The sequence below is a fragment of the Drosophila grimshawi genome, unplaced genomic scaffold (genome assembly GCF_018153295.1).
Source record: "Drosophila grimshawi isolate 15287-2541.00 unplaced genomic scaffold, ASM1815329v1 contig_1377, whole genome shotgun sequence".
NCBI lineage: Eukaryota > Metazoa > Arthropoda > Insecta > Diptera > Drosophilidae > Drosophila > Drosophila grimshawi.
The window spans coordinates 12,727,513-12,753,346 of NW_025062900.1; the positions used below are offsets into that span (position 1 = coordinate 12,727,513).

The 25,834-nt window shown below is 38.0% G+C and overlaps 3 protein-coding genes and 1 long non-coding RNA gene across 4 annotated transcripts in view; all 4 read right to left on the bottom strand.

The window, feature by feature from the left end:
* Positions 1 to 2,008, bottom strand: part of LOC6562564 (neuronal acetylcholine receptor subunit alpha-7) — a 31,784-nt gene extending 29,776 nt beyond the window's left edge. Inside the window, exon 1 of the mRNA XM_001988347.3 lies at positions 1,626 to 2,008. Within this exon, the coding sequence (XP_001988383.2) occupies positions 1,626 to 1,926 (301 nt within the window). The 5' untranslated portion in view covers positions 1,927 to 2,008. The remainder of the gene's footprint in view (positions 1 to 1,625) is intronic.
* On the bottom strand, positions 1,997 to 2,692 carry LOC122322462 (regulatory protein zeste-like). Its single transcript, XM_043214740.1, has 2 exons — positions 2,054 to 2,692; positions 1,997 to 2,009 (listed from the first exon to the last, which is right to left on the bottom strand). Exons 1-2 carry the CDS (start codon positions 2,512 to 2,514, stop codon positions 1,997 to 1,999), a joined length of 474 nt encoding a protein of 157 aa, XP_043070675.1. The 5' UTR covers positions 2,515 to 2,692.
* Positions 2,693 to 3,132: 440 nt separating this feature from the next.
* Positions 3,133 to 25,834, bottom strand: part of LOC116805304 — a 28,057-nt gene continuing 5,355 nt past the window's right edge. The window contains exon 4 of the long non-coding RNA XR_004365111.2: positions 3,133 to 3,303. This is a non-coding gene — a long non-coding RNA (uncharacterized LOC116805304). The remainder of the gene's footprint in view (positions 3,304 to 25,834) is intronic.
* LOC6562563 (platelet endothelial aggregation receptor 1) lies at positions 20,653 to 21,925 on the bottom strand. The gene has a single exon (XM_001988346.2). The coding sequence runs from the start codon at positions 21,923 to 21,925 to the stop codon at positions 20,759 to 20,761; it is 1,167 nt and encodes a 388-aa protein (XP_001988382.2). The 3' UTR covers positions 20,653 to 20,758.

Sequence of the window (25,834 nt, forward strand, 5' to 3'; positions counted from 1 at the left end):
TCATATGTTTTCATTGCTGGCAACAACCGCGACACGCAAAGCCCAACGACTTATTCAACGCGAATGTGCAAGGGTTTGTGCTCCCGGAGGAGAGAGGGGGGTGATGTTGGAAAATCAACATGGCTACAGCTTGCAACAATTGCTGCCATCCACCTCACTTACTTTACCTAAGCGCTTATGTGCCCATTAATAACCCCAATATGTGTAAGTGGCAGGCAGGCAGGCGTCAGCTGCACTCTCAAGCAATATATTTATAACCTACCCCGACCACGTACCACATATCACAATCCCCATCAATACGCCTCGCTGCATTAAAGATATTGTTGTCATGGCAAAGAATTTGCTAGCTGCTAAAAAATCCATAACAAGCATTTTCCCAAGCTGCACATTGCACAGAAAGTCCAAAAATAGATAAGCATCCTGCAGGCAAATTGTAATGCGTACAAAATATGCTGGAAATATCTTTGCCATGAATATTTTTGGAGTTAAGTTTCACATAACATGGTTCAAGAGAATAATAATATTGAAATTTTAAATTTTAAATTTCCTATCTATCAAAAAAACAAATCGAACTGATTGGCCAAATAGTTATTTAAAATTGTCATTACAAAATGACTTAATATTTTATTTGTAATATATTCAATTTGTTTAAAAAATAATACTTGTAATAATAATACTTTTGTTTATGTTAAGTTGAATATATTATAACTTATTGTGGCAGTCAAAACTAAATTATATTTATTTCTAAAACACGTCAGCTAACTTTACGATAATCGCAACGATTGATCTCTTTTTTTGTCTTCTTTAAGTTGGTGATCACAAAATCGATATCGATCAAAATTTTTTTAGATATTTATTTATATTTTTCTTCTGTATACAATCACAGTATTGTCTTTTTGCAAGTATTGTGCGTCAGACTTCTTTTGTTAGATGATGTGTTTAGTGATGGACAATGGACATTCAAGTTCATTCATTTTTAATACATCTTTACGAGAATTTTAATTGCTTTAAGATTATATTTCGCATACTTTTAAGCGATTTGAACTGTCTGCACAATTAAATCAGGTGGTAGCCGCTCAACCGCTCTCCTTATGCGGCTTCCCACATTTTAGTGTTGAACACAAAAACAACAACAGTTACAAAACCTACAACAAATACATAGGAAAAAATAAAAAAGCAGCCCTAGGCGCAGACGCTTTCAAGTGCCATAGACAGCCAAGCGGCAGCGGATGAGGTTGTGTCTGAGGCTGAGGTCGGGTCTGTTGCTGTTGCTTGTTGTTGTTGTCGGCATGCTTCACTTGAAGCTGTCGTAAATGTCACAACTAACAAACACGCCCCCACAGAAAAAGAAAGGAAAATATGCCCACCCTTGAGTGGTTTTATGTGTCAAAGTGACAATATGTTGCCGGCGTGCATTATGAAGTTGCTGCTGCTGCCGGTGCTGCTGGCGTGCAGCTAAACAATGCGACGACTTGTGCGGCAACAGTTTGCTGCCAAGTGGTTGCGGTAACAACAATTCCAACCACACTCGCAACAACAGACAAGCGGTTGCTGTTGTCGCTCAAGTGTTGTTCGTGTGAAGGGTTTTCATAATCGGATAATTGTTTTCAAAGGTATACACTTACCTTCAGCAGATAAATTCAAATATATCAATAAAAATATCCATGAGTGTTTTTTAAGTCCGTTGTTGAAATGGTTGCTCCTGATGCAGCTGCAGTTGATGTGGTTGTTATTGCTGCTGTTGCTGCTGCTGCTGCTATTGTTGCTGTTGCTATTGCTGTTGCATTTCCAACTGAGGAATAACTGCAGCACAATGGCTTTTGCATAGGAAATGATGGCGGTGGTGCTTTTAGCAATAGCTCTGAGCACAGTTGCTGCTCGGTGTTCCTGCTGCATTCGCAAGAGCCTCAGTGCCGGCAGCAACATTTGCAATGCAATGCCAATGCTAACGGGCCAGAGGCCATTAAATAGTTTGACGCTGTTGTTGCTGTTGTTCTCAGTGGTGCGTTCTGAAAAATATGTTGTTGCTGCTGCGCCGCTTTGATTGCTGTTGCTATTGCTAAATGTTGCTGCTGCTTTTGCTGCAATTGGTTTTCTTTTTCGCCGCCGACGTAATCTTTGTCGCTTGCGTGCGCACAGTCTTATGTTTGTTTTTGTTGCTTGATTGCTGTCGGCTGACAACATGTTGCTGTCTAGCTGTTGCTTGTGCTGCTGTTGCTGTTGCTGTTGCAAGGCGCTTTCAACATATTGCTGAGCGCTATCGTTGGAAACGCTGACTACATGCTGTATGGCTATTGCTCTTTCTGCTGCTACTGTGCTGTTGTTGCTTTGGTGTATTGTACTTAAGCTCTTTAGTTGCTGTTGGGTAAGTTTGTTGCTGTTGTGTGCTAATCTAAAAGCTAGTTGCTGCCGCTGATGTAGCTCTGCTTGTTGCTGCTGTTGCCGTTGCTGTTGCTGTTGCAGCCACAGCTCATCATCATCAACTTCACTCAGCTTCAGTTGCGCATTTTTCATAGTCTCTTTCGGTGTTTGCTGTTGACGTTGCGTATATTTGTTTTAGTCCTTTTTCCTCCTTTTTTCCTGTTACTGCTTGCAATTTCTTTTTCTAATTTCCCTTTTTGTGGCTTGCATTGTCTCTACTTCAAGTTGGTTTTGTTTTTTGTTTTGTTTTGTTTTTTGTTGTGTGTTGTTGTTGCTGCTGCAACTTAGCTTAATACCTCTTAATTTTACAAAAATGCTCAACTTGTTTTTTGCTTTTATTTGTATTTTTCAATATGGCGAGTATACGTTTTATTGTTTGCCTTTAGCTGCAATATTATTTTTATGTTTTCTGCTTTCTTATCAACTTTACTTTCTTTGTTTGTCTTTACAACCCAAAGAGTGTGTGTGTGTATTTTGTTTTTTTTGTTTTTTTTTTCTTCTTATAGTTTAAGTTTTTCACTTCAGCTTCGGGTTTGGTGCATTTTCTTGTCCATGTGCGAGCTTGGGAGCCTTGTAAATTATTATTTTATATAATTTGTTCTTCGCAGGAAAATACTTTCTCCGCTGTTCCACTGTTTTGTCTGTTTTGTAAAATTTCTTTTGTCTAGTTAAATGTATATACACACATATTTATTTATATGCTATGTTTTTATGTATATTTTTTATATATTGCGCAATATAATTGTTACTTGTTCTTCTTGCTTGGCTGCAATTATATTTTCTGAATTCAATCGCAGTTTGATGCAGTTTTTTTTTAGATGGCAGTGCTTAGTAGCTCTTTGCTATTGTTGCGGTTCCTTCTTATTGCGGTGGCAAGACGGCCTGTGTAAGGGAGAAAAGATAGAGAGACAAAGAGTTCAGATTAATTCGCAATTATTAAGAAATTTACTTATTGGCTAATTGCAAATTACATTATATAAGTATATTTATTATTATTTGATTTCCACCTCTTAAATATAATATTAATCCTACATACACTAAATATGATACATTAAACTACAAACATATCCCATTAATCTATCCTTTTGTGTATGCTTCAGAAATAATTATGCTTGAAAGCTATTTTTGACACACAAAAGCTATTAAGCTACATTAATCAATGCTTAATAACTTACTAATTATGTGCCATAGTCTCATATCTTTGATCATTATCTATTTCAGAATTAGGAAGCCCACTGCAGTTCATAACAGTTTAAATTTGGTACATTTTGAGACCAAATCAAGCAAGGAGTCTGCAAATCAAATTCAAATTCAGTTGGAATGGCCAAATAGGGAAATGGATGCGTCTTTTGAGTTTCAATTTCTGATCAAACTAATTAGTTTTGCTAAAACAATAAACCCAGACATTTTGCATGCTAATCGCTAACCGCTCTACAGGAATAAGGGGACGTTGGATGGGCAGAGTCCTGTCCTGTCCATGTTTGACAGGCTGGTCAGCCAAGAGGTCCACTTAATGCTGCATACGGATCTCATAAATAATGCGTATGCAAAACGATAAATACACAAGTGCATGTCTGCATATATGTTTATGTATTTGTTTGTATGTTTTTGTGTAAGCAAATGACAAAATGGCAGCAGCTGCAGGCAATGCAAAAGCGTATAACAAATGCAAATGCTAAACTTTCTAAATTGCCTTTCGGTGGGGGAACGTGTTATATGTTGGGATGTTGATGGACGTGTGCTAGGCTTTTATGGGCAAGAGCTGTCGTGGCAGGACACTTGAACTCAGACCGAGCATGAGGCTTATGCATATTGACTATCAAAAGTTGTTACATTTTCTACACAAGTTTTGCATAAGAAACCCGAAAACAATGCCATAAGCGGAGCAGTTGCAATTACCGACGTACGGGAGTGAAAGGGGGTTACAGGACTTCTTTACGAGCTGCAGAGGGTTGCTGAGCAAACTAAAAAGTCCAGCAACTGTCAATTGTTTTTGAATAGCGAACAGTTTTGTCCAAGTACGTTTTTTCAATATTTGCAATATCACAAGGAGCAAAAGGTTTGGATTTAGTTGAAAAGAGAAAAAGCGAGACAGAGAGGGAAATAGAAAGAGAGAGAGAGAGAGACAGAAAGCTAGCTTGATATTGTTAAAATGTAAACTGTCAGTTGCAGTCGGAATTGAAAGTTTTTCCAGCACTGCCAATTGTGAACTTCTTCGTGCTGACAATGTAATATGCTAAATGCTTAGACTTAAATAGCCTGACAGTTAGAGAAGTACGTTGGGAAAAAAGAGTTGAAATTGTTATGCAAGCCGATTGGCTGTCACAAAGTTTTATGCAAATATTTTGCATGAAAATCAATTTGCGACTCATAAATGAGTTCATTCAATTTGTTTGTGCAAACATGTATGAAATTCATGCAAATTTTGTTGAAACACATTGGCATATGTATATTCATAAATATATTGATAATTTTATCTAACTTTCCATATATTTACTTTTTATATTTTTAAGTTTAGTCATGCTCTTTTAAACCCTTATGATAATCTCTTTATAGCCTTAAATGTCCCAAGAAAAAAAAAGAACTCAAATTAGTTGCTCTATTTTTCACAGTTATCTCGCACTTAACTCTGCCGACTGAGTTCCACGTAATACCCGCTAAACTCTTGTCGCATGCAAAAAACAACTTAAAAACTTCAGGATAAATGACAGCGAATAAAGCGAACGAATTTCGCGCAGTTTGTCATCAACTTTTTTTTTTCCTAGCTACAAAAAGTAAAAAAAAAACAGCCAAAAAATCCACTTGAACAAATATTAATTTTCCGGCACTGTCGCCAGTTCTCTAAAATATGCCAAAAGCAACAACAACAGCAGTAAAGCCAAAGCCAAAACATGGCTAAGAACATTTGGCACATAATTCTTGCCAGCCGCAAAATAAAAACGAGCCACTAACTTAAGAGGGAGAGACAAAACCAAAAAATAACAAAAAAATATACAAAAAAAAAAAACATCGGAAGGCGCAGGAAATGGCTGAAAAAAGTTTTGCTGCACACAAAACGAATTCATAATTCATTGAGAGAGACGAAACCCGTGCGGGTTTTGGCCTCAGCGAACGGGATGCGGCACAGGAACCGGCCTCCGGGCTGGGACTCCAGCTAAGAGCTCTACTGTCCGCCATATCATTTACGCCATGCACCCATTTCTCCACTGACTATACTTTCAGAGTGTGTGTGCTCCTACACCCTGCAAATATGTCGAAAACGGTTTGGCGATATTTGCAGAAAACGGAAGCCCATAATTTACTATGGCAACAGTTGAATGCATATTTGCACATTTCATTTTTTTGACTACATGATTAAATAATAAACTATATTTATTTATCTATTGACAGTTGTGAGTATGGCTGAGCAAGTCACACATGCTTATATACATATATATACAAATTTGTCTTCTGAATAAAAAGTTACAATTGCCAGAATCAACCGAAAATCAATGCATATATGATATGTTCGTGTCCATAATTTTAAATTTTCTCAAATTTATATAGAGTTTCTCTTAGTCATGCACCCCTGACAAATGCTCTCTAACTACATATTTTTATGTTTTTTTTTTTTTGAGCGATGAAAATTAATTTGCTCACGCGCCATTCGGGAGTCGCCTCGCAGTCGTTGCCTTCAAAAATGGTTTCATCTGCAATGCGACGCGGCCAGTTATCCACAGTATCCACAATTCCAACACCCACCAACCCCCCCACCCCCTTTGGCTGTGTGCGCTATGAAATGTGCGAAAGATGTGCCGTCTATTTTATGCACACAACTCGTGTGGCGACCATCGCATAAATTTCATAAAATTTCATGAAATTTCATACATCAATATTGCGCTGAGCGAATGCTCTGAGAATGGGGCAATGGTCTTCTAAATATCTTTTCTTTTTATTTTCTTCTTCATTCTCTCCTTTTATTTGGCCTGTGGCGGGCACTTCAGCTGATTAAGCGAGCCAGAAATAGAGAGTGAGTGAGACAGAGCGAGCGACGAAATTGCAAATAAAATTATTTGTAACTGCATTGAACCATGCGGCGTATGCGCAATATATATATATATTTGGTATATTGGGCAGCTAGCCAAAAAAATAAAACGACCTTTGGCTCTTTCACCTGTGCACACAAAATTTTATACTTGTCTCGAAAAACAGGCAGATAAAGTGAGCCATCAAAAAGTCTGTCTAGAAGTTGTGGCCCGCAGCAGTTGCCACAAATTGCCGCTAGTTGCAAACAGCAATTGCATCAGTTTGACAGTTTGAAGAAAACGTCGCGCATTTCTGTTATTGCCCCCATGTTGGCTGCCACTTGCCCTGTTGTGGCCCTCCCCTAATGCATTTAGCTTCATTTTAGGCAAGTTCAATTGCAGTCTAAATGCCACTTTTGTGCTGTCTTCTTTTCTTTTGTGTGTCTTTTGAAAACTTAAAATCGAAGTAAGAGCATTTGCGGATGACTGTTGCCTTCTTAACAATAGTGAAAAAATTCAAATTATGTTTACTGAAATAAAAAGATAATTCCAAATTTGTATAAGATTTATAAAAATTCCTTGTTGTTATTTCGGAAAAAGCTAAATCTATTTAAATCTCATTCCGCATATTCTGTAAATAATGTGGCTGGTAAATAAAAGCAGTACTCATAAAATCATTATGATTAAATAATTATTTTCAGAATAAAAATTGTTGATAAATTATTATCTTTCAATACAAACTCTCAAATAGTGTGCTACTTAAATATTCAACACAGTAGTAAAGAGTTAGATAATTTACCTGATTTATACTTGAACGCATTCGATTATCAATTGCCCTAACTATGGGCATAATAAACACCAGAGTCAAGCTGAGCCACTAAATTCACAATACATTTATCCTGTCAAATGCGGCCAAGATTAACGCCGTGTCCTTTGCTGCCAACTGTTAACACAGTCCTATCCATTCAGATCTCCCTTTGACCCAACAAACATGCAAACGAAAAAAAATGTCAACGTTTTAAAAGTGCGCACAAAGCCAAGCCAACAACAATAATAACAATGGCAGCAAAAAATAACAACAGCAAGAACAGCAATAACAACAGAACCCTTTTCCACGCTATCGTCCTGTCGAATTAACTATAAAGGATTATATTAGCAATATTTTATGTGATTTCTTAACGGCTGCTAACGCTCTCCGCTACCTAAAACCCCTACTAGTTTGGGTGAACTCGAAAGGGGCTGGGAGCGGTCAGCCAATTGACGTGGAACAAAGCGACGCGTCCTGTGCAGGCTATGCCATGTCCCCAAGTCCTGATAGCATCTTGCCAGAGCCAACAAATGCCAGAGTGTGTCAGTTGGCATGTGTGTGCTATTGCGATTGTGTCTATGTGTATGTGTATGCGTGTGTAAGGGAATGTATTTACAAAAAAAAACTCGGCTTCTGGCCATAATGTCATGTAATTTATTTTTAGACTTGAGATTTACCCTATGGGCAGAGCACTGTCCTTTTCAAATGCCCCTTTAATATGTGGCTTTATATATAGCGTGATAAATTTTTCATTGAGTAGAAACACTCACACAATTATAAATCAACACAATTATTGTTAGCCTTTAACATTAAATTAATATCAAAAAATATTAAATGGTTATACCCTGCATATATAAATTAGTTTTGATAGGTAATATGAACTTTGTGATTGTCTAAGAACTTATCAGTTCATAAATGAATCTATTAACTTAACGAAGTTTTTATATAATATTGCAAACCAACCCAATAATATAACATTTCGTCATTATACATTTTGAGTCTATGAAAGAAACTTCTTACAAGGTATGTGTCAGATGACTACTTTCATTTATTTATTTACTTGATTTTTTTGTGGGGTCAGCAGATGCCTTTGTTGCTGTTGTTGCTGCAGACTACAATTTCTTGCGCTTTTTATGATTTTTAGTTTGAGTTTTGCCGTCGAAACGAATCGTGGGTTCTTCTACTTCTTGCTGCCACGTTTTATCCTCAGTTGCATTGAAAGGGGTTATATTTTTTGGTACTTGGACTGGGTCATAAGCTTTTCAGCTTCTGTGTGCCACAGTGTCCCAGTGTCTCAGTTTCTCTTTAGCGGCATCATGGCATTTTATGACCATGGCCTGGTCCATTAAATTGGCCATATTTTTGCACATAAACAGAGCGTCTGCAAACGCATAGTTTTCGCTTGTGACCCGCCTCTAACCACCCCGTTTCGGGACTGGTCAATGAGCTGTAAGCTCATTCTCTGTGCACATTCTGTAAGCGAACTCAAATTTAGTTCACCAGAATTAAACAATGTTCAGCATTAAAAGCAAAAATCTGGCTAGGAATTTCGCCTGATTCGTATGCAAAACCCAAATTTTATCGAAACTTTTCAAACTTTGAAAGCAAATTCTCGTTTAGAGTTATTTATATGTTCAACGGCCACGGCTTCAAAAATGTGGATTGTACCGAATTAAAAGCTGATCCTTAGTTTTTGTTCGAAAAAAAAAACTATTTATTATTAAAATAGCAGCTATGATTTTTCATATAAAAAGCAATTCAATGAATCAATATTTATACATTTTTATTTTTGTTTTTGATAAAAGATAAAAGAATACTTAAAATAAAGACTTAAAATAATATTGAACTTTATTGCAAATTTTTAATTTGAGTTAAAGTTTCAGGCTTTTGTTAGCGAATCAAGTTATAGTGTAGGGAAACTCATACATGTTGTTGCTTTTAAAATTATTAACAAATATTGAACAAAATTAAATTTTCAAAATGGATTTAACAGCTGCTTAAAGATACTGTCAACGTTCTGCCTTAAGCGCCTGACTAATGTATAAATATTTCTCTCTGTCAAAGTCCCTAACCTAATCTCTTAAGGTTACTCTCTAATTAGGCCCATAAATTGCTGGTCGACTTGGAAATATCCCGCTTGCCTTACAGCTTGCCAAAGTAATGCTTCCCCACTTATCAGTGTCCGTTGCCAATCAACTCTTTGCCATGGTCAATGGACGGCTACCTAGTTAAGTTGCTCGTCGTTTTCATTTACGAATGCATTTCAATGTCCTTTTTTTCCATTTGAAGATGTTCAGCTTTGCACTCTGGCTGGTAATTGATTGACTTAAGCTATACAGAGTGCAGAGATCCATTGAACTCTGAACCAATATTTAAAATGAGTCTCTGCTTTCTAGTCATAATACAATTCCTTGGCGTTGTTTTTTGCAATTTAAATGTAAATCAATTATTTTGCAGTGCACATAGGACAAAAAGAAGAAGAAGACAATGTATGGACAGCCGCCGGACAATGGGTTCGATAAACCATTGTTGATGACATTGGAGGGCAGGACATCTGCCAGGCATTCTGGGGTATCTACGCGTCCACAAACATGACAACCTCATGAATATTTGCCAGTTGTCGATGTCAATGTTCGCATGGAATTTCTGTCAAGTTGTTGGTTGTTTGTCGTTGTTGGTTGTGGCTTTTGTTGTTGATGTTATTGTTTATTGCTGCTGACTGTGGTCTGTAACCAGCGCCTTCATCAGACATGCTGCTGTATGTATATGAGCCCACATTGAATGCTGGCGTGCCACGCCCCAAAATTGCATTGTATTTGTCGCCAAAAGCCCTCTGTTGAAGTGCAGCATGTGGATAAACCACCCCAAAAACCAGCCACAAATAAATTATGGGTAACAAGCGCATAAATAACGCATATGCCTGTAGTCCATTAATATTTTCTCTTATTCTTTAGCGATCTTACTCGGCAATATTCTATAGGGCGCCGCCACTTTCAGATAAGACTCTGAGTAAGCCAATAAATATTACAAGCATCGATTTAATTCGAACCCTTCCTTAAAACTATAAGCAAACATTAAATCAATTCAAATGTGTCGAATAACTGATAAGGCAATCAATTGAAATTACTTTCGTGCATATCGAGTCCAACAGCGATTCGCACTTATAGCATACATATTAAAAACTGTGATTAACAAAAAGAGATAAATTTAATTGAATAATGGAATTTATACATGAATAATGGTATTGTGCCGCAATTAATTTTGTAAAATGTTATGCGAAAAGGCTGTTATCAGCAAGCTGGGTTAAAGAATTGTGAAGCAACTGTTATTTAACAAGTATATTTTGAAAAGGGTTTTCACACGCCTTAAAAATTGAAAAGAGATTTTGCTATGTTCATGAAAAAACTAGAAAGAAGGCAGTAGTAGAGTCAACTCGACTACGATATACGCTGAACCCATCCGTTAAATATATTCAAGTCTTATTCTTGATGAAATAATGAAATAATAATTAAATGTATTTTATATAAGAAAAACTGTGGCTTTTATTGCTATCGGAAAACAGAGGCAGTTATCGATAAAGCAGAATAAACTTATCTGCGCCGGGTATACAAGAACTTATACTCCAAATTTGGAGATACGCTTCTTAGACATTCCCATTCTTATATGGACTTGACTATTTATATTTTAAGTATAACCGCAGAAGAATAAATGCTTATGAAACCCAATATTAAGCTGAGCTTATAAATCTTATAGAGATGGTTATGCTTTATTAATACCCTACACAAAGCAACATAACCTGCTCGATAGCCAATATATATAGAAGTATGAATAAAATTCAGCAGCTGCAATCATAAATAAGCATATTTTGTTGGCGATTAACTAACCACAAAATAGCCAACAAAAAAAAAAAATACAAACAACAACAAAAACAACATGAGAGCGGTAACAAGAGCACGGTCAAGAGTGGCATTCATTTTGTTACTGGCAGAACATATGTACTCTCACACACACACACGCACACACACACACACACATTCAGCCATATCCAAATACACAGAGAGACAGGCACACACACACACAAATACATAGAGTGAAATTTATTTCTGTACACTCTATAAGGCAATAGGATTAACCCTTAATGCGCAACAGCAATAATTGCCATGACGGCGACGTCGACGTCGACGACAGCAGCGACGTCAGCATCAGCGGCGACTGCGACGACTTAATTTTTAGCACAGGCGGCAACAACTTGACCCATATTTCCAGACCCCCCTTTTCACTGCACACTCACCGTTGCTGCCACTTAAAGCTGCTCGCATACAAACACTTCAGACCAGCATCCCCAACCCCTCCCCCCACCTAATATTTGTACACCTCTGTTCCACCCACACACACGCCAATCCCTCCCTTACTATGCAGCGCACATTAATGTAGCAAAAGCTGAAAACTGAAATTTTGTCGTCGAAGCGGCAAATGAGCTGGAAGCGTGTATCGAAGCGAAGGAATGAGGCAACCAGGAGAATAGCTGTGGGAGGGGTCTGATGTGGCGTGCTGTGGTGTTTGTTGTGGGGGGAGTGGTAGGGAGGATGCTGCTGCAAAATAAATATGTATGTACACAAATAAACGAAACGAACGCAAAAGCGAAAGCCGAAAAAGCCAGCACAACACTGATATAAGAGCGCAGGAGGTGAAAAGGGAACTAAGGCAGAAACAGGAACAGCAGCTGTAGTGGGAAGGAAGATGCGCAGAAAATGGGAAAACGACTGTGTGGAAATTTGCAAAGCGGCGGCGCAAAAATAAATTAAGTAAAAATAAATGTCACGATGCGAAAAATACAACAACAAATATTGTAGGGCCTAGAAGAGCTACAGAAAAATATTACACATACGCCGCGTGGGCCGTGAGACAAAATGACTCTTTGGGTAAGCAGCATTGGCAGCATCAGCAGCAGCAGCAGCCGCAGCATTTGTGCTGGGTGCGTGGGTGTTGCGCTGCTTTTTTAATGAGTTTTATTAGGCAGGCCCCAAAGCCAGAAAAAAAACACACGCATAAACAAACACTTAAAGAGCGAGCGGCAACAAATCGAATTAATGTTGTTGCCTTTTCTACAGCGCAAAGAGAGCGAGCAAAACTCGTTGCTCTTATGCTCACGCTCGACAGTTCTCTCACTCTCTGTCTCTGTCTCTCTCGCTCTTTTTCTCTCTCTCTCTCTCTCTCTCTCTCTGTCTGTCTTTCTCTCTTTCTCTCTCTCTATCCGTGTGTCAGTCACGAGTCTGCCGAAAGCTCACAACAGAAATTATCCCTGGATGCTGCTGGAAATTCCTTGCTGTGAGTGTGTTTTCTTTTTTCTGCACCGCTCCGCTCTGTTCTCTTCTGTATTTATTTTTTTTTGTATTCTGTTGCCTACTTATAGGCCGTGTAGCACGCATAGAAATGTTAATGTTTGTCCTCCGTATTCAGTTTCGAGGGCAACTGCGTGTAAATGTTTCTCTGCGTGTGTTTTGCTCTGTGTGTGTGTGTGTGTGTTGGTGTGTGAATGTATTTGTGCGCCTCACGTTGCTGCTGGAAGCTGCACGCAATTTCATTTTGATTTTGATTGCTTTTGTAGTTGCGGTTTTGTATTATTCACAGAGACAGACGCTCACATATTATATACATACATACTATATATATCTGCCGCATATATGTAAATATATTTAAGCATGCATTTACTGCACATTGTTAGCATTCTAATAAATTAAATTAAATTGTAGCCATTGTCGACATTGGCCTGCTTTGTGGCTCGCTATTATCTAGCTAAATGGATTGTTATTTTTTAAACTGCATGAGAAAATGCATATATGAAGACCAAAGGATGCCATGATATTATAGGAAACTCTTTTAAACTAAAGTAAAGAATTATTATTTTCTAGTTATTTTATTTTCTAGTTTGTTTTGAAATGTACAATTGTTGGAATAAACACTTTGTTAATGGCATAAACTACCTATTGCTCATGCTCAATTTCGAACTTCACCCAAATAAGATACAATCAGATACCTAACTTCAATCTGTCAACATAATTTGTACAAATCTAAAGAAAATTAAATGCTTTTCCCAAGCACAACATATAAGCTTAGCAAAAGTCACTCATTCAAGCTGTTAACAGCTATTCAAATCTTCTGCATTATGAATTGAAAGTAATCCTTTGTGTGAACTAACAAAATGAGAGAAATAATCTATTTAGCTGAACAATACTACAAAAGGCGAGCACTCTAAATCTCACCCCAAGACAATCAACCACATAATTTTCGAAATATAAATAACAACTGTAACAATTGAAAATGCATTTAAGGAAGTTGATAAGCTGCTGCACTTGCAGATAAGATGTTGCCGACACACACCACAGCTGCTTACCCCAAACAACCGTTTATTATTATTTTTCTGCAATACGTATTATACCGTCTTGCCCCAAGCATCATTAAAAGTAATTAACGCTGACTGAGGGCCGAGGCAAGGAATATGGGTTGGTGTTCGATTACCAAATAGTTGCAACAAGTAATCTAGGGTAAGTTTATGAATGGTTCGAAGGGTGCGAAGTAAATAATATAAAATAATAACTAACTTTATTGTAAGCACAACTTGCTCACAGGTTATACAAAGCTAAAGGCAGCTGCGTTACTTGGGGTGCGGTGAGCACAAGTTGTGGGGTGAGGCTTACTGTTTGCCTGCAAGGCAATTGACCAACATTTTCAATTAATTTTTGCTCCAATAATCAGCCAACATTACGTGGCGACGACGTGGATGTTGTTGCCGTGAAAATGTGCGACACACATACATAGAAAGAGAGAGAGAGAGGGGGTGGAAGGGAGGCAGGGAGGGAGAGCAAGAGAAGAGGCTGTTCCATATCCTTAGCGCTAGCTGCACAAACATTTACAGAGCCAAACACACCCACCCCCCTCCGCTGGACCGCCTCAACGCACAGTTGAGTTATTTGCCGCGCAGCTGTTGGCCAAAGCCGCAGCAGCAACGCCGTTCAACGTCCCGGAAATATCCAAGCACCGCTTAACCCACCACAGCCCCCATATGCTCTTCTACAAAATATTGCAGTATAAATATACCCTATAAGAATAACGAATGAGTAAAAGGGGTATGCCAGCTGAGCATATCAGCATATTATAATACATTATGTATTTTACAAGTGTTGGGGAAGTAAAATTACAGCACAAGCTACTACAAGCAAATGTCAGGGCAGAGTACAAGGTATCACCTAGTCGGCTATGCTCTACTAAAGAACTCTTACTTGTTTTATATGCACGTGTCAATTGTGTGTGTGTGTGTGTGTGTGAGTTTGTGAGACTCGTTAACCTTTTTCGCACAGCTTCTTGGTATACACAAACATTTATCTTCTAATTGACGCGGCGTCGCAGCGAGCAAATTGTTAATTTGAGTGCGGGGACGTATTTTGTGGGGCTGCGGAGTGAAGTGGAGGGTGTGGAAGCTTGGCAGCTCGGTAGCTGCCTTTTGTCTGTCTCACGCTGCAAATGCAGTTGAGCTTTAACTTTATGACAGGTGTTAACGGTCCACATTCAACCATTATGAGCGCATTAAACATTCACTTAACACAGCCTCTACCCGGGTCACGATTGGGAATTGCAGCTGAAAGCCTTTTACCTCAATAGCCCATGCCGGCCCCTTGCCTCTAAAAGGCGCCTTGCGCCCTGGCCAGAGACTCATCGCATTGCTGGGACTCGGACAACTGGAGATTGAGACAAGTTAAAACTGCTTCAAGGAGTGGCAATAACTGCCAACTATTATAGCTTGTGCAAGTCATGATGGCTTTTTATATGAGATGCCATTTTGGCTATGGCTTGTCCCTTCAATTGATTCTGTAAGTTAAATTTATGTATATTTGAATCAAAACGAAGACTAAGCTTTCGGCTTTAAGAACTATTTTTTGCATGGCTTGTCTTTTTAATTTTACTTGTGAAAATCATTAAAATTATATATTTCTATAATATTTTAACTTTCCAGCACTTTTCTCAAATATTTCAAAATGTATTTCAGTTTTATTAAATAGAGGACAGTAAAGTCTGTTAAATTTAAATGCATTAATGAAAAATGTTTGAAAAAATTGTTGAGGTAAACGCAAAGTTTCAGTTTTTCAACTCAAACATGATGCCACAATGTGTTGCCAAGCAGCCCAGCTGCCTCACACTCAACCACCCCAAAAACCATTTTAACCTGTCAAACCACTTTTCGAAAAATATGTAGTTGTCAGTGTGTAAGTGTGTGTGTGTGTGTGGGTGTGTGAGATTGTGTGAGTACCACGTGCATTAAGTTAAATGCTGTGTGGGTTGGGCACTTTGCTCTATAAAAGGCAGTACACACGACCAGCATGAGAAAAGCGAAACCCGCTTTTCAAACATTCAACGATTTTTTTAGGTCACAGACTGCAAAAAAATATTTTAGCATAAAAATGTGAATATTTTTCTCTGACTTGCTCGAGGTTTAGGAATGTCAGCTAACACACACACACACACACTGAAATACTCTAATACACACATACACCACACACAGAGCCTAATATAAAGTGCAGTTTATAAGCATTTCCTGTAAGAAACAGCGGAAAAACAAGCTTGATGTAGTCGAGTGTTTTTTCTAGAAGTTACCCTGTTCCCTGTCACGAAGTAAGTTAATAAACATTTTATTGAATTTCAGAGCTCTTATAGAATAGCTGATTTCTTAATTCATACAGTTAAATGGAAATATTGGACTGAATGATAAAATTAACAGGAATTCGAATTTATAAACGGATAATAGATAAACAGGTAGACAGCAACTTCAACTTTCATACACATTTCTAGAAATTTAAAGAAGTTTTAATATAATCGATGTAAGACTTGCATTATGTGCATTATAAAATGTAAGCTAGCTTCCTATATTTGTTACAAACTCACAAAGAGTCAATATCATACCCCAGACGACCCTTATGGAGAGAATTTGAAAACTAAAACTCAGCTCACGCGCGCATAGGTAATGCGAAACTTATTAACATACTTCAGGACGCATGCATTAGGAGTGTGACTGCTGCAGCAGCAGTACACACAGCACACAGTCTGTGTATGTGTGTGTGTATTTAATTGCAGCTGAGCCTACGTGGGCGTGGCCTTGTCACAACTTGACAATAAAATCCAGGATACCTGGGCCTGCAAATTATGAAAAACGCGAGCAACGCCAGTATCGTTAGGTTATTGAAACTTGTGCAGCCACAACGCAACGCACTAACACACTTCCTAATACACTTACGCACACATACACACCTGAGCTGGCACACGCACACGCATACAAAAATATGCGAAGCCATGAAGCTGACTTACCATATACAGTAGTCACTCGAAATGTATGACAGAGATATTAATGCACAAATTATTATAGTTTTTGCAATCCCGATTTTTCGTATAAAAAATTCAAAAATTAAAAATGTATTTAACAATTTTTTTTTTTAATTTCTTTAAGTGCTGCTTTTTTATCCAAAAATTTTCTAAATTATTTTTTTAATGTACTAAATTACACAATTATTATTATTTGAGAGCGACCCATTGTTCCACCTTCTGAGCCTGTAGCTCTTCCACCAACCTACTTTCTTTTCTTTCACATTAAATAAACTATTTATTATTAATTGTATGATACAAAAGATTATCATAATTTCTGTTATAGATTCTATTTTGTCAGTGACAAATTTCGAGCGATTACTGTATTAAAATGCACATGGCGTATACGCAATGCTGCGTTTGCTGTATGGCTGTGTGTATCTCTGGCTTACTGTAGCTGTAAGTAATTTGAAAATCTGTGTATGTGTGTGTGACAAAAATAGGTCAGCAGTGTGTTGCTGCTGCTGTTGCTGCCACACGGCTGTTAAACTGGGCGTGACGGCAAAGTGGCAAACTAAAGTTGCAGCGCCCGCCGAATAGAACGGAGCAGAGCAGAGCAGCAAAACTTCTGGCCATAAAGAAGCTAACAAACTCGCCAGTTAATTGGGCGCTGGTGGGCGTGGCTATATTTCAGAACGCAACTAGTGGTTAATATTTGATAGCTGCTGTTTTGCATTTCTTTTTCATCTGCAGCTTCAGCAGCAGCAACAGCACAGGCGACCTACTTTCAGACAATGCATTCTTGCAGCTGCACCAGCTTTGTATGTATGTGTGTGAATGTTGGGGCCGCATCAACAAGTACATAGAAAATTTCCCAACCCAGGAACTGGGCGTTGCTATTATTCTTCATTTTTATCACTGCAGCTGCAGTTTTGAGCTGCAGCTGTCATAAAACCACAAAAAAAAAAAAAAAAAAAAAAAATAACGAAATCACCAGCAGAGTAAGAAGCCAAAGAAGCTGCCACTATAGCATAACTGCTGCAGCTTTGGCGAAAATTCTGTGCACAATGTTTTTTTTTTCTTTCTCTTTTGGCAATTGCTATGAGAGGTTTTGCGCTTCATAAATCAATTTTAACATCATAAAATAACAATGAGTGAAGGCAGTTGAAAGTTGAGATATGGGAGAGAAACATGGGATATAGTTATTTCTTGAGTGATTTATCACTTTGCGTCTTGACGGCTTGCTCTGTTGGGAATTTCAAAAATTCTACAAAAAGTATTAGTAGTCTTGTCCATAAACTTAAGTTTTACGAAATAGTCAATAATAATGACCAAGTAGCGAATGCAAATGGTCAGCGTTTATCCAATTTAGTCTGAACTTTAATATTGTAAGAAATATGCAAATGAATTGAATAAAATACATGACTTTAAAAGTGTGCAAATATTTAAATAAATTATATAAAATACAAATTTATTTTATTCGATATTTAGATGTTTCAAATTAAAAATTAATTATTAAGAAAAATAAAAGGAAAGAATGAACGAATTCACAGCAATTAAATCACAGTAAATAATCTCTACCAATAAGTAAATTGTAGAATTTCGTAAATGAAGCGAAATAAATTCAATTGACTGCTAAATTTGACCTATAATTAGCTTTAATATTACAAGTTTTTGCAGCTGCTCTGCAAAATAATAAATTGCAAATATTCTAAATTGAAAATATCGCAGAAGCAATTGTTGTACTTTAAAAGGCGCTTGAGCAACCTTTTGCATTTGTCAATGCTTCATTCAATTAAATGCAGGTTGTCGGTTGGCACTGGGCACGTTTTTGGAGCTTGACCAAAAATAAATGTTGCAATTAACAAATAATAAATAAATGAGAAAGTAAGCAGGAAAAGCAAGTACTATGAAAAAAAAAAGAAATATAAATATACAATGTAAAGTAAGAGCAGAGAGAAATTTGAAAATGAAGAGGAAGAAACAGCAAGCAGTCTGAAATAGTGAAGCAAATGGCAAACGAGGCAAACGAGTCCATGTCCTTGGGCAACGTCCCACGCAAAAATGTTGGCACAGCCAGCAAAGGTTACCAATACAAATACACGAACAGAACACACATACGCGAGCATAAAAGCAATCAAAGAGAATGGTTGAGGCACACACATACCACAACAACACACACACTCACACACATACACACACTAGAGCACAGCCGCACTCAACGCGCCGACAAAGAGAAGAGAAAACAACATAAAAATTAAAGAAGCTTTAAGTATCCTTGTTGCTGTGAGGGCAACGCCAACGCCACAGGAAACGTGCTTGTGACTGGGGAAACGGGGACAACAGAAGGGTAAGGGCAGTTGAGGGGCTGCTGCTGTCAGAAATTGGTTGCTTGGTTGTCTTTTTGTGTTTTATTTTTTTTTTTTATTTTTTTTTTTTTATATTCTTTTTCTAAGATTTTGCACGCCTTCCAAAGTTAACGCGCTCTCACGCACTACACTTGGCTCGCTCTCTCTCTCTCTCTCTTTCTCTCTCTCTCTCTCTCTGTCTCTCTCTCTCTCTTTCTCTATCTTTATCTCTGTCTCTCGCTCTCTGCCTATTGCGCACCTTAAAGCTCCCGCATGTGCGTGTATGTCTGTGTGTATTTTTGTGTGTGGCTTAGTGCGAAAAATATATAAATGTGCGCCGATTATGGCTAAAAGATCTTTGTGCTACTGTCACAGATACAGATATTGGCCCATAGCTGTAGACACAGATACAAGACACACTTGCACACAGATACACACGCACACACGCACACACACACACACACACACATTCACATTCTGATAGTATGTACACATATACACATATTTGCAGCTGATAAAAATTGCTATGGATATTAAAGCGACGGCTTCAAAACTCTCCGCTACATTAGTGAGAGTGACAGGCAAAGTGTATTTTTGTGTGTGTGTTCCATTTTTAAGTATTTTTTTTATGAATTTTTTATTTATATATGCCCGTAATCGGCTGTTGAGTGCATATGACTGCCGGGGGACCTGATACGATGAGCCTCTTTTTCGGTAATAAATGTGCGATATTTGTGGTTACATTTTAGTAGTCATTCAAAATAAAATATGTTGATATCACATTGAAAAATTTGAAGATAAAAAAGAACTGAAATGAACTGTGACGATCTAAATTTAGAAGTCAACTCTTAACCCTTTCATAATTGCTTTCCTAACAATGATTGTTTTGTGCCCTGCTAATAAATTTATCTCTTTTGTCTTTTACGCCGCCTATAAACTTGTCCTTGGACAAGCATTCATATCAGTGAGACACAAAGACTAAAGTCAAAGTTCATTCAAAATACTTGCAAAAATAACAATAAAAAATAATTTCATATCTTATAATTACAAATTATGTTAAAGAAATTTGGTTTTATTACTATCTGTCCCTATAGGCTAAGGATTCTCCCAATCACATGTGGAGTTTACTTTAATTATTAATGACTGATGATAAATAAAAAACAAATTCATAAAGCCAAATAGTAATAGAGATTACATAATACTTCCATTCAAATTTATTCAAATGAAGAAATAAAATAGTTTCATATAAAGAACCAAGAATATGATTAATGCAGTTTCGTTCAGCAATAAAATTGTTAAAAATAAATGAAACATAAGAAAAAACCTACCCGATCAGTTCGAAACTCATCCTTACTTAGGAAATGAAGAACAACCAGATTATACATATAAGTGTACTCATATCACCAATTGGACCAACGTAGTCCATACATCTCTCTCTCTCTCTCTCTCTCTCTCTATCTTTCTCTCTGTCTCGCTCTTCCCCTTCCTCTTCTCTGACGTTTTATCTCTTTCCACTCAATGTATTTTTATGGCTCACCCCATATCGCAAACTCTCCCTCGTCGATATCTCTTTAAAAAAAAAATGTCATTCCAAAAATATCATGCTGGTTTCTGTACCAAAATGTAAATTCCGATTTGAGCGAAAAAATATATGGGAAGGTTCACTTTTAAGGCGAATGCTCATGACCCATAGCCCTTTAAAAGAATTACATGACGAACATAGTCTACAAACAATATACAAAACATTTATTATGATAACTTTAGAGGCTAACAATCAAAGTCTAACTAACACAGCCCACATGAATTCTCTTTGAGCTGATCCCATCTTACGGCACCGACTCATCCAAATCGTACGATTTCTGTGTGAATTCGCATTGCAGAGTTTGCTCCCTGGGTTCGGTCTCCGGCTGGCCTCGAAGACGTCGCATTCCACCCAGCAAACCCAGTATCACAATCATGAGCAGAACAACCGTAGCCATGCCCACAATTAGAATAGTCAGCGAATTAAGTTCATCCTCATCATCAGTGGTCTCATCGATGCCGAGCAGTTGATCGAACAGACTGGGACGACAGGAGAGCGTCGAGTTCTTCTTCACATCTTCATCATCGGCCAGCACTTCAACATAGCCCGCGTTGCAGATACAATTGCCCTGTTCGCTGCAGCTCTGATTTGGACCACAGTCGAACTGGCGGCAATCCTTGACAGCGCTAGGTTCATTGCTTTCAAAGAGTTCGGCACGACATTCACCCGAATAGAAAACGAATCCATCTTCACAGTCGGCGGCTACAACAGAGGCAAACGTTGTCGCTTTTGCTGTGCTGCTCAGATAATCCCTTAGCTCGGTAAAATCGTCGTTTGACTCCTCCTGCACGTCCGTGTTGGCCACACAAGTGCTGCTCTCCTCGCTCCACTGATAACCCCGATTGCAAACACAACGCTCCACATCGACGCACTGTCCATTTGCGCAGCCGTCGCCCAGAGTGCAGATCGGCTCACAGGGCGCACTGATTGCATCCCCATTGGGTGGCAGTGACTTGAAGCCATCTTTGCAGGCGCACGTATTAGGTGCCACGCATTGGGAGCCGATGAGGCAGCCGCGCTCACAGATGGGCTCACAGTAGTGGCTGCCATCGCGATGTGCCACAGCCGAGATATAGCCACGCGTGCATTGGCAGCGCTGTGGCGCCACGCAGCTGGCATAGGCTGGACAGCCACGATCACAGATGGGCTCACAGAGACCGGACTCCACTTGCATATACCCCGGACAGCATTCCAAGATTAACTTATAGCTGAGCTGCTCCTCGTGAGTGTTGTAGAATTCTGTGACGCGCTGTGCCTTCTTCCACACCTTCCATTTGGGCGGCTGTTTGATCGTCGTTCGTTGCTTCATCACGGGTACCATTTTGCTAACGGTCACATTCCGCTCACAGAAGTTTTCCCTTAGGGCAACACTTGTGCCCAGCAGGCACAAAAACAAACAAAGGCTTTTCATAGTTCAACTGATCGACTCGAGGTTCACTTTAGCACTGAACTGAACAGGCGAACGATGCTCGGCTCGAGAACTGCCTGAAATATATAAAACGCTCAACACAAGTAGAAGAAGAAGGAGAAACAGAACAACAACAACACAAATACCAACATCCGCAGCTAGATAAGTTCCAGGGCGACACTTGCACTATTTACTCACACTCGAAATCTCTGGCGACGCTCTCGCACTGATTGCAGCCAAGCCGGCATGCAACTCATCGATAGATACGAGTGACAGCCCAGGCAGTTTTCGAAGAATACATGCCGTAAAATACACTACACCACAAAATGAGAAATGTTTTATGATAAGAAAATGAAAGAACAGAAAAATATACCAACATCTTATATATAAACAAACGATTTCAAAATATTTAGAATATTATCAAGTACAGCAAAGTACAAAATATTAATCAGAAGTTAATCGTATTAGTATTTTAAATATAAAAAGGGAACAAGATTAAAAAATAAAACAAATTTTCTGAAAACCTAATATAAATACGTATATAGGTCTTTAATGCACTCCATTTGGAAAATATTTAAAAAGATCATAATAAAATTTTTAGCTGGAACAAATATACGTACATAATATTTATATGATTATATTAATTATTATTTATCAGTTTTAATAACTTATGGTGTTTCTAATATTATATATGTTTATTATTTGCTTTATATTTACTTATTGTTATGATTCCAACCCGCCTAGTCTTCAAAATCTGGTCGGACAGTGTTTTCGGAGACGCTACCAATGGTCACTTAGCTATTGCTGCTGCTGCTGCAGCAGACAATAAATGCTGGTGGGTCATTGGGACTTTATCATAATACCCGCTTAATAATTCGCTTGAGTCGCCCGCATGAAATGATGCTGATAAGCTGCAAAATAGCTACATCGGCACTAAGTAAAAGATACATTTGTATTATTCATTGAGCTTCTTTATGAGTCACAAAGGCGGCAGAGCGGAACTAAATGTTCTGCCCTTGCGGACTTGTTATTGCATTTATATATAGAAGGTTTCTAGCAAATCGGAATTATTATGATTTATTTACACTATTCAATGAAAATGTCATATGCGTGAAAATACAATACCATTTCTGTGTGGTTCAGCATGTGGAACAGGTTTGAACATGACTGCTTACATTTAGATCCACTTTGTTCTTATCAACTGAATTCATATGTACCTGGTTAGCCTGCCTGGAATTTATAGTTGTAAGCATTCCATATGCATGCAGTTCAGTGCAAAGTGCATTCACGTGGGCAGGTAAAGAATGTTTCCCAAGTGTCTCAAAAAATATGAAATAAGATATTTATGAGAGTCGATATGTTCCCAAACTTACTACCTGCGGACAAACTACAGTTATGTATTTGGCTGGTTTTAAGGCAGTTGTTAAATACTAGTTACAAGACAGAAGTAACAGCTTTAGAAATATAATATTACTAACAGCAATTATTATTATAATATTATAATTGCGGTTGTTTCTTGAATAAACTAATGTTTCGACTGTAAGACTAATTAAGTGAACTTTGCAGATTGTTCCAGTTTCATAACTTGCAATTTTCAATGATTTCTTATCAAAGAAAACTTTAAAAACAGGTTTACGTGAATATCTTAAAGATATATTTGCTAGTTAAATCGATAATGTTCCGTAAGTGTTTTTAAAATGCCCAAAGTCAATAGCTGTGACGTCAGACGCAACGTTTTTGTCTGAACCTATGTGAATTTGCCACGGGGTCTCTTTGTTGAATTTTTTTCTCCTGTTTTTCTAAGCACATTTAGAGCAGCCCACACAGTCAAATACACCCACACAAACACATATACACTATACACACACAGCTGACGGACACAACTGTCAATGCAGAAACTGGCGTCACGGGGCACGTATCCTGCGTTCTGTCCTCCAATCCTGTCTGTCGCTCTAGCGAGCCAAGCAAAATGAACATATGAACGGATGAATGACAGCTGACATAGAGAAACAAAAGTGTGCGTATGTGTGTGTGTGTGTGCACTTTGTGTGTGTTTGTGACACAGTCACATTCTAATCTAAAATAATTGAATTGAAGTCAGATTGCAACTGATGCCTTGCGCATGTAGCTAACAGATACAGATACACACCCATTTGTGTATTACATCGCGCTGAGATTGTGTGAAAAGTGTAACTGTTATATATATATATCAATTTTGAAAAATAGTCCTTGCTATATGTGCATAGGTCAGGGGTCATTTTAATTTGCAAATAAATAAACAAATAATAATAAAAACTATTTGCTTGCAACATTATATCTTATAAATATATGTATATAGATAAATGTCATATGCAGAGGATGATAAATGTTGTACATATATATAAGAGTTACCGAGCAACCACTGTACCAGTTTGCCTACACATATGTGCGTTGTTACCTTTGGTAATTAATGGTAAGAAATGTTGCTAACTGAATTTTGGTTTTGTCATTGTCTCCCCACACACACCCCCACCCACGATTGTTGGCCAAGATTTGCCACGCTCTTCGCAACTGCAATTAGAACCTGGAACTTTTGGGGGCCTAGACGAAAGTTTGTTCGCTTGAGTTATAGCCATGGCTTTGGTTACGATTCGCGACCCGCTAATTGCCAGCCATAAATTTACATTATCTCACGTAAACCAAGCAACAAAGAGGCAGAGAAAGAAAGAGAGAGAGAAATTTGGGGAGAGAGAGCGAAAGGTAAATCCTTTGCATCCTATCCAAACCACCCAACCCATTCAGTGTTAAATTATCTAAGTTGCGAACGGCAAAAACTTTTACCAACCCCATGTGACATCTGGTGCTCAATGCACAGACACGTAACGGCCTGATCTAAGTGTGGAAGGTTGAGGTTGGATTTGGGGTTAGGTTTGGGGCTGGAGTGTGTGTGTATTTGAACAGACAGTTTAACTAGCAAAGTGTTGAGGTGTCCTAGCCAACTTGGAGTGAGAGAAGCAGAGCACATTTTATAAGCAGTTCCCAAATGAATAAGCAATCGTTTTAATTATGAATTAGAGTAATATTCTCAACTGAGTAGTAAAAACTACAAATTTGCAATAATAATGGTGTGATTATGTTGGAATTATAACGCAAGCATGAAAGTATGCATTGGACAAGAGGAATACATTCTTGTTATATGTAATCAGCAAGTAACGATAAAATTACGACTGACAGCAAGTATCAAAAGAGTTTTGGAGAAAGACTTTTGTTGCAGAGACACAGAATTATAATTCGTCAATCAAATAACAAATATATTGCTATTATTGGCTGGCTAACTGGTAAATGTCTTCCTTAAGACACTAAACAAATTTCAAAATAATAATAAAATAAACATAAATAAGAAAGAGCGGTCTTTATTAACAGAATATTAAATAATTGTGAATTCCGCAAGCTGTTTATAAATAGATATGCTTAAAAATATATTCGCTTTTTTTTGAGAAAGGGTTTTCAAGATATACACCATGAGCAACTGTGACCTTTCCTCTTTTTGGCACAAACGCTGCGTTGACCTAGTTTAAAACTAAGTGGCTCAGCAACAATAAAACGATATTTTTAACCTTAAATTTAAAGGTTTTTTGCAGACTCATTTGCATGTGAAGGTTATGGAAACGCAGCCAAGTTAAAAAAAAAATGGTATGCATTGTTACTAAGCGTCAACAGCAAGAACAATAAGGATGCTGGCACACGTGAGAATCTTTACAAATGGCTGACAGGAAGAGAAGCGCCACCGTCTGTGATTGAAGAGGAGCTACGCCATTTTGTAGCCCATTAAAATGGTTGACAAGGCAAAATGGATATCTGCAAATTCTTTGAATTTCAAACAGAAAGTCACTTCTTCTGCCACATATATACAGAAAATAATATGATGCAGGT

What these genes read in the sequence shown, in the direction of transcription:
- LOC122322462 (XM_043214740.1), bottom strand. Translation starts at nt 2,514, where the DNA reads ATGAAAAATGCGCAACTGAAGCTGAGTGAAGTTGATGATGATGAGCTG.
- LOC6562563 (XM_001988346.2), bottom strand. Translation starts at nt 21,925, where the DNA reads ATGAAAAGCCTTTGTTTGTTTTTGTGCCTGCTGGGCACAAGTGTTGCC.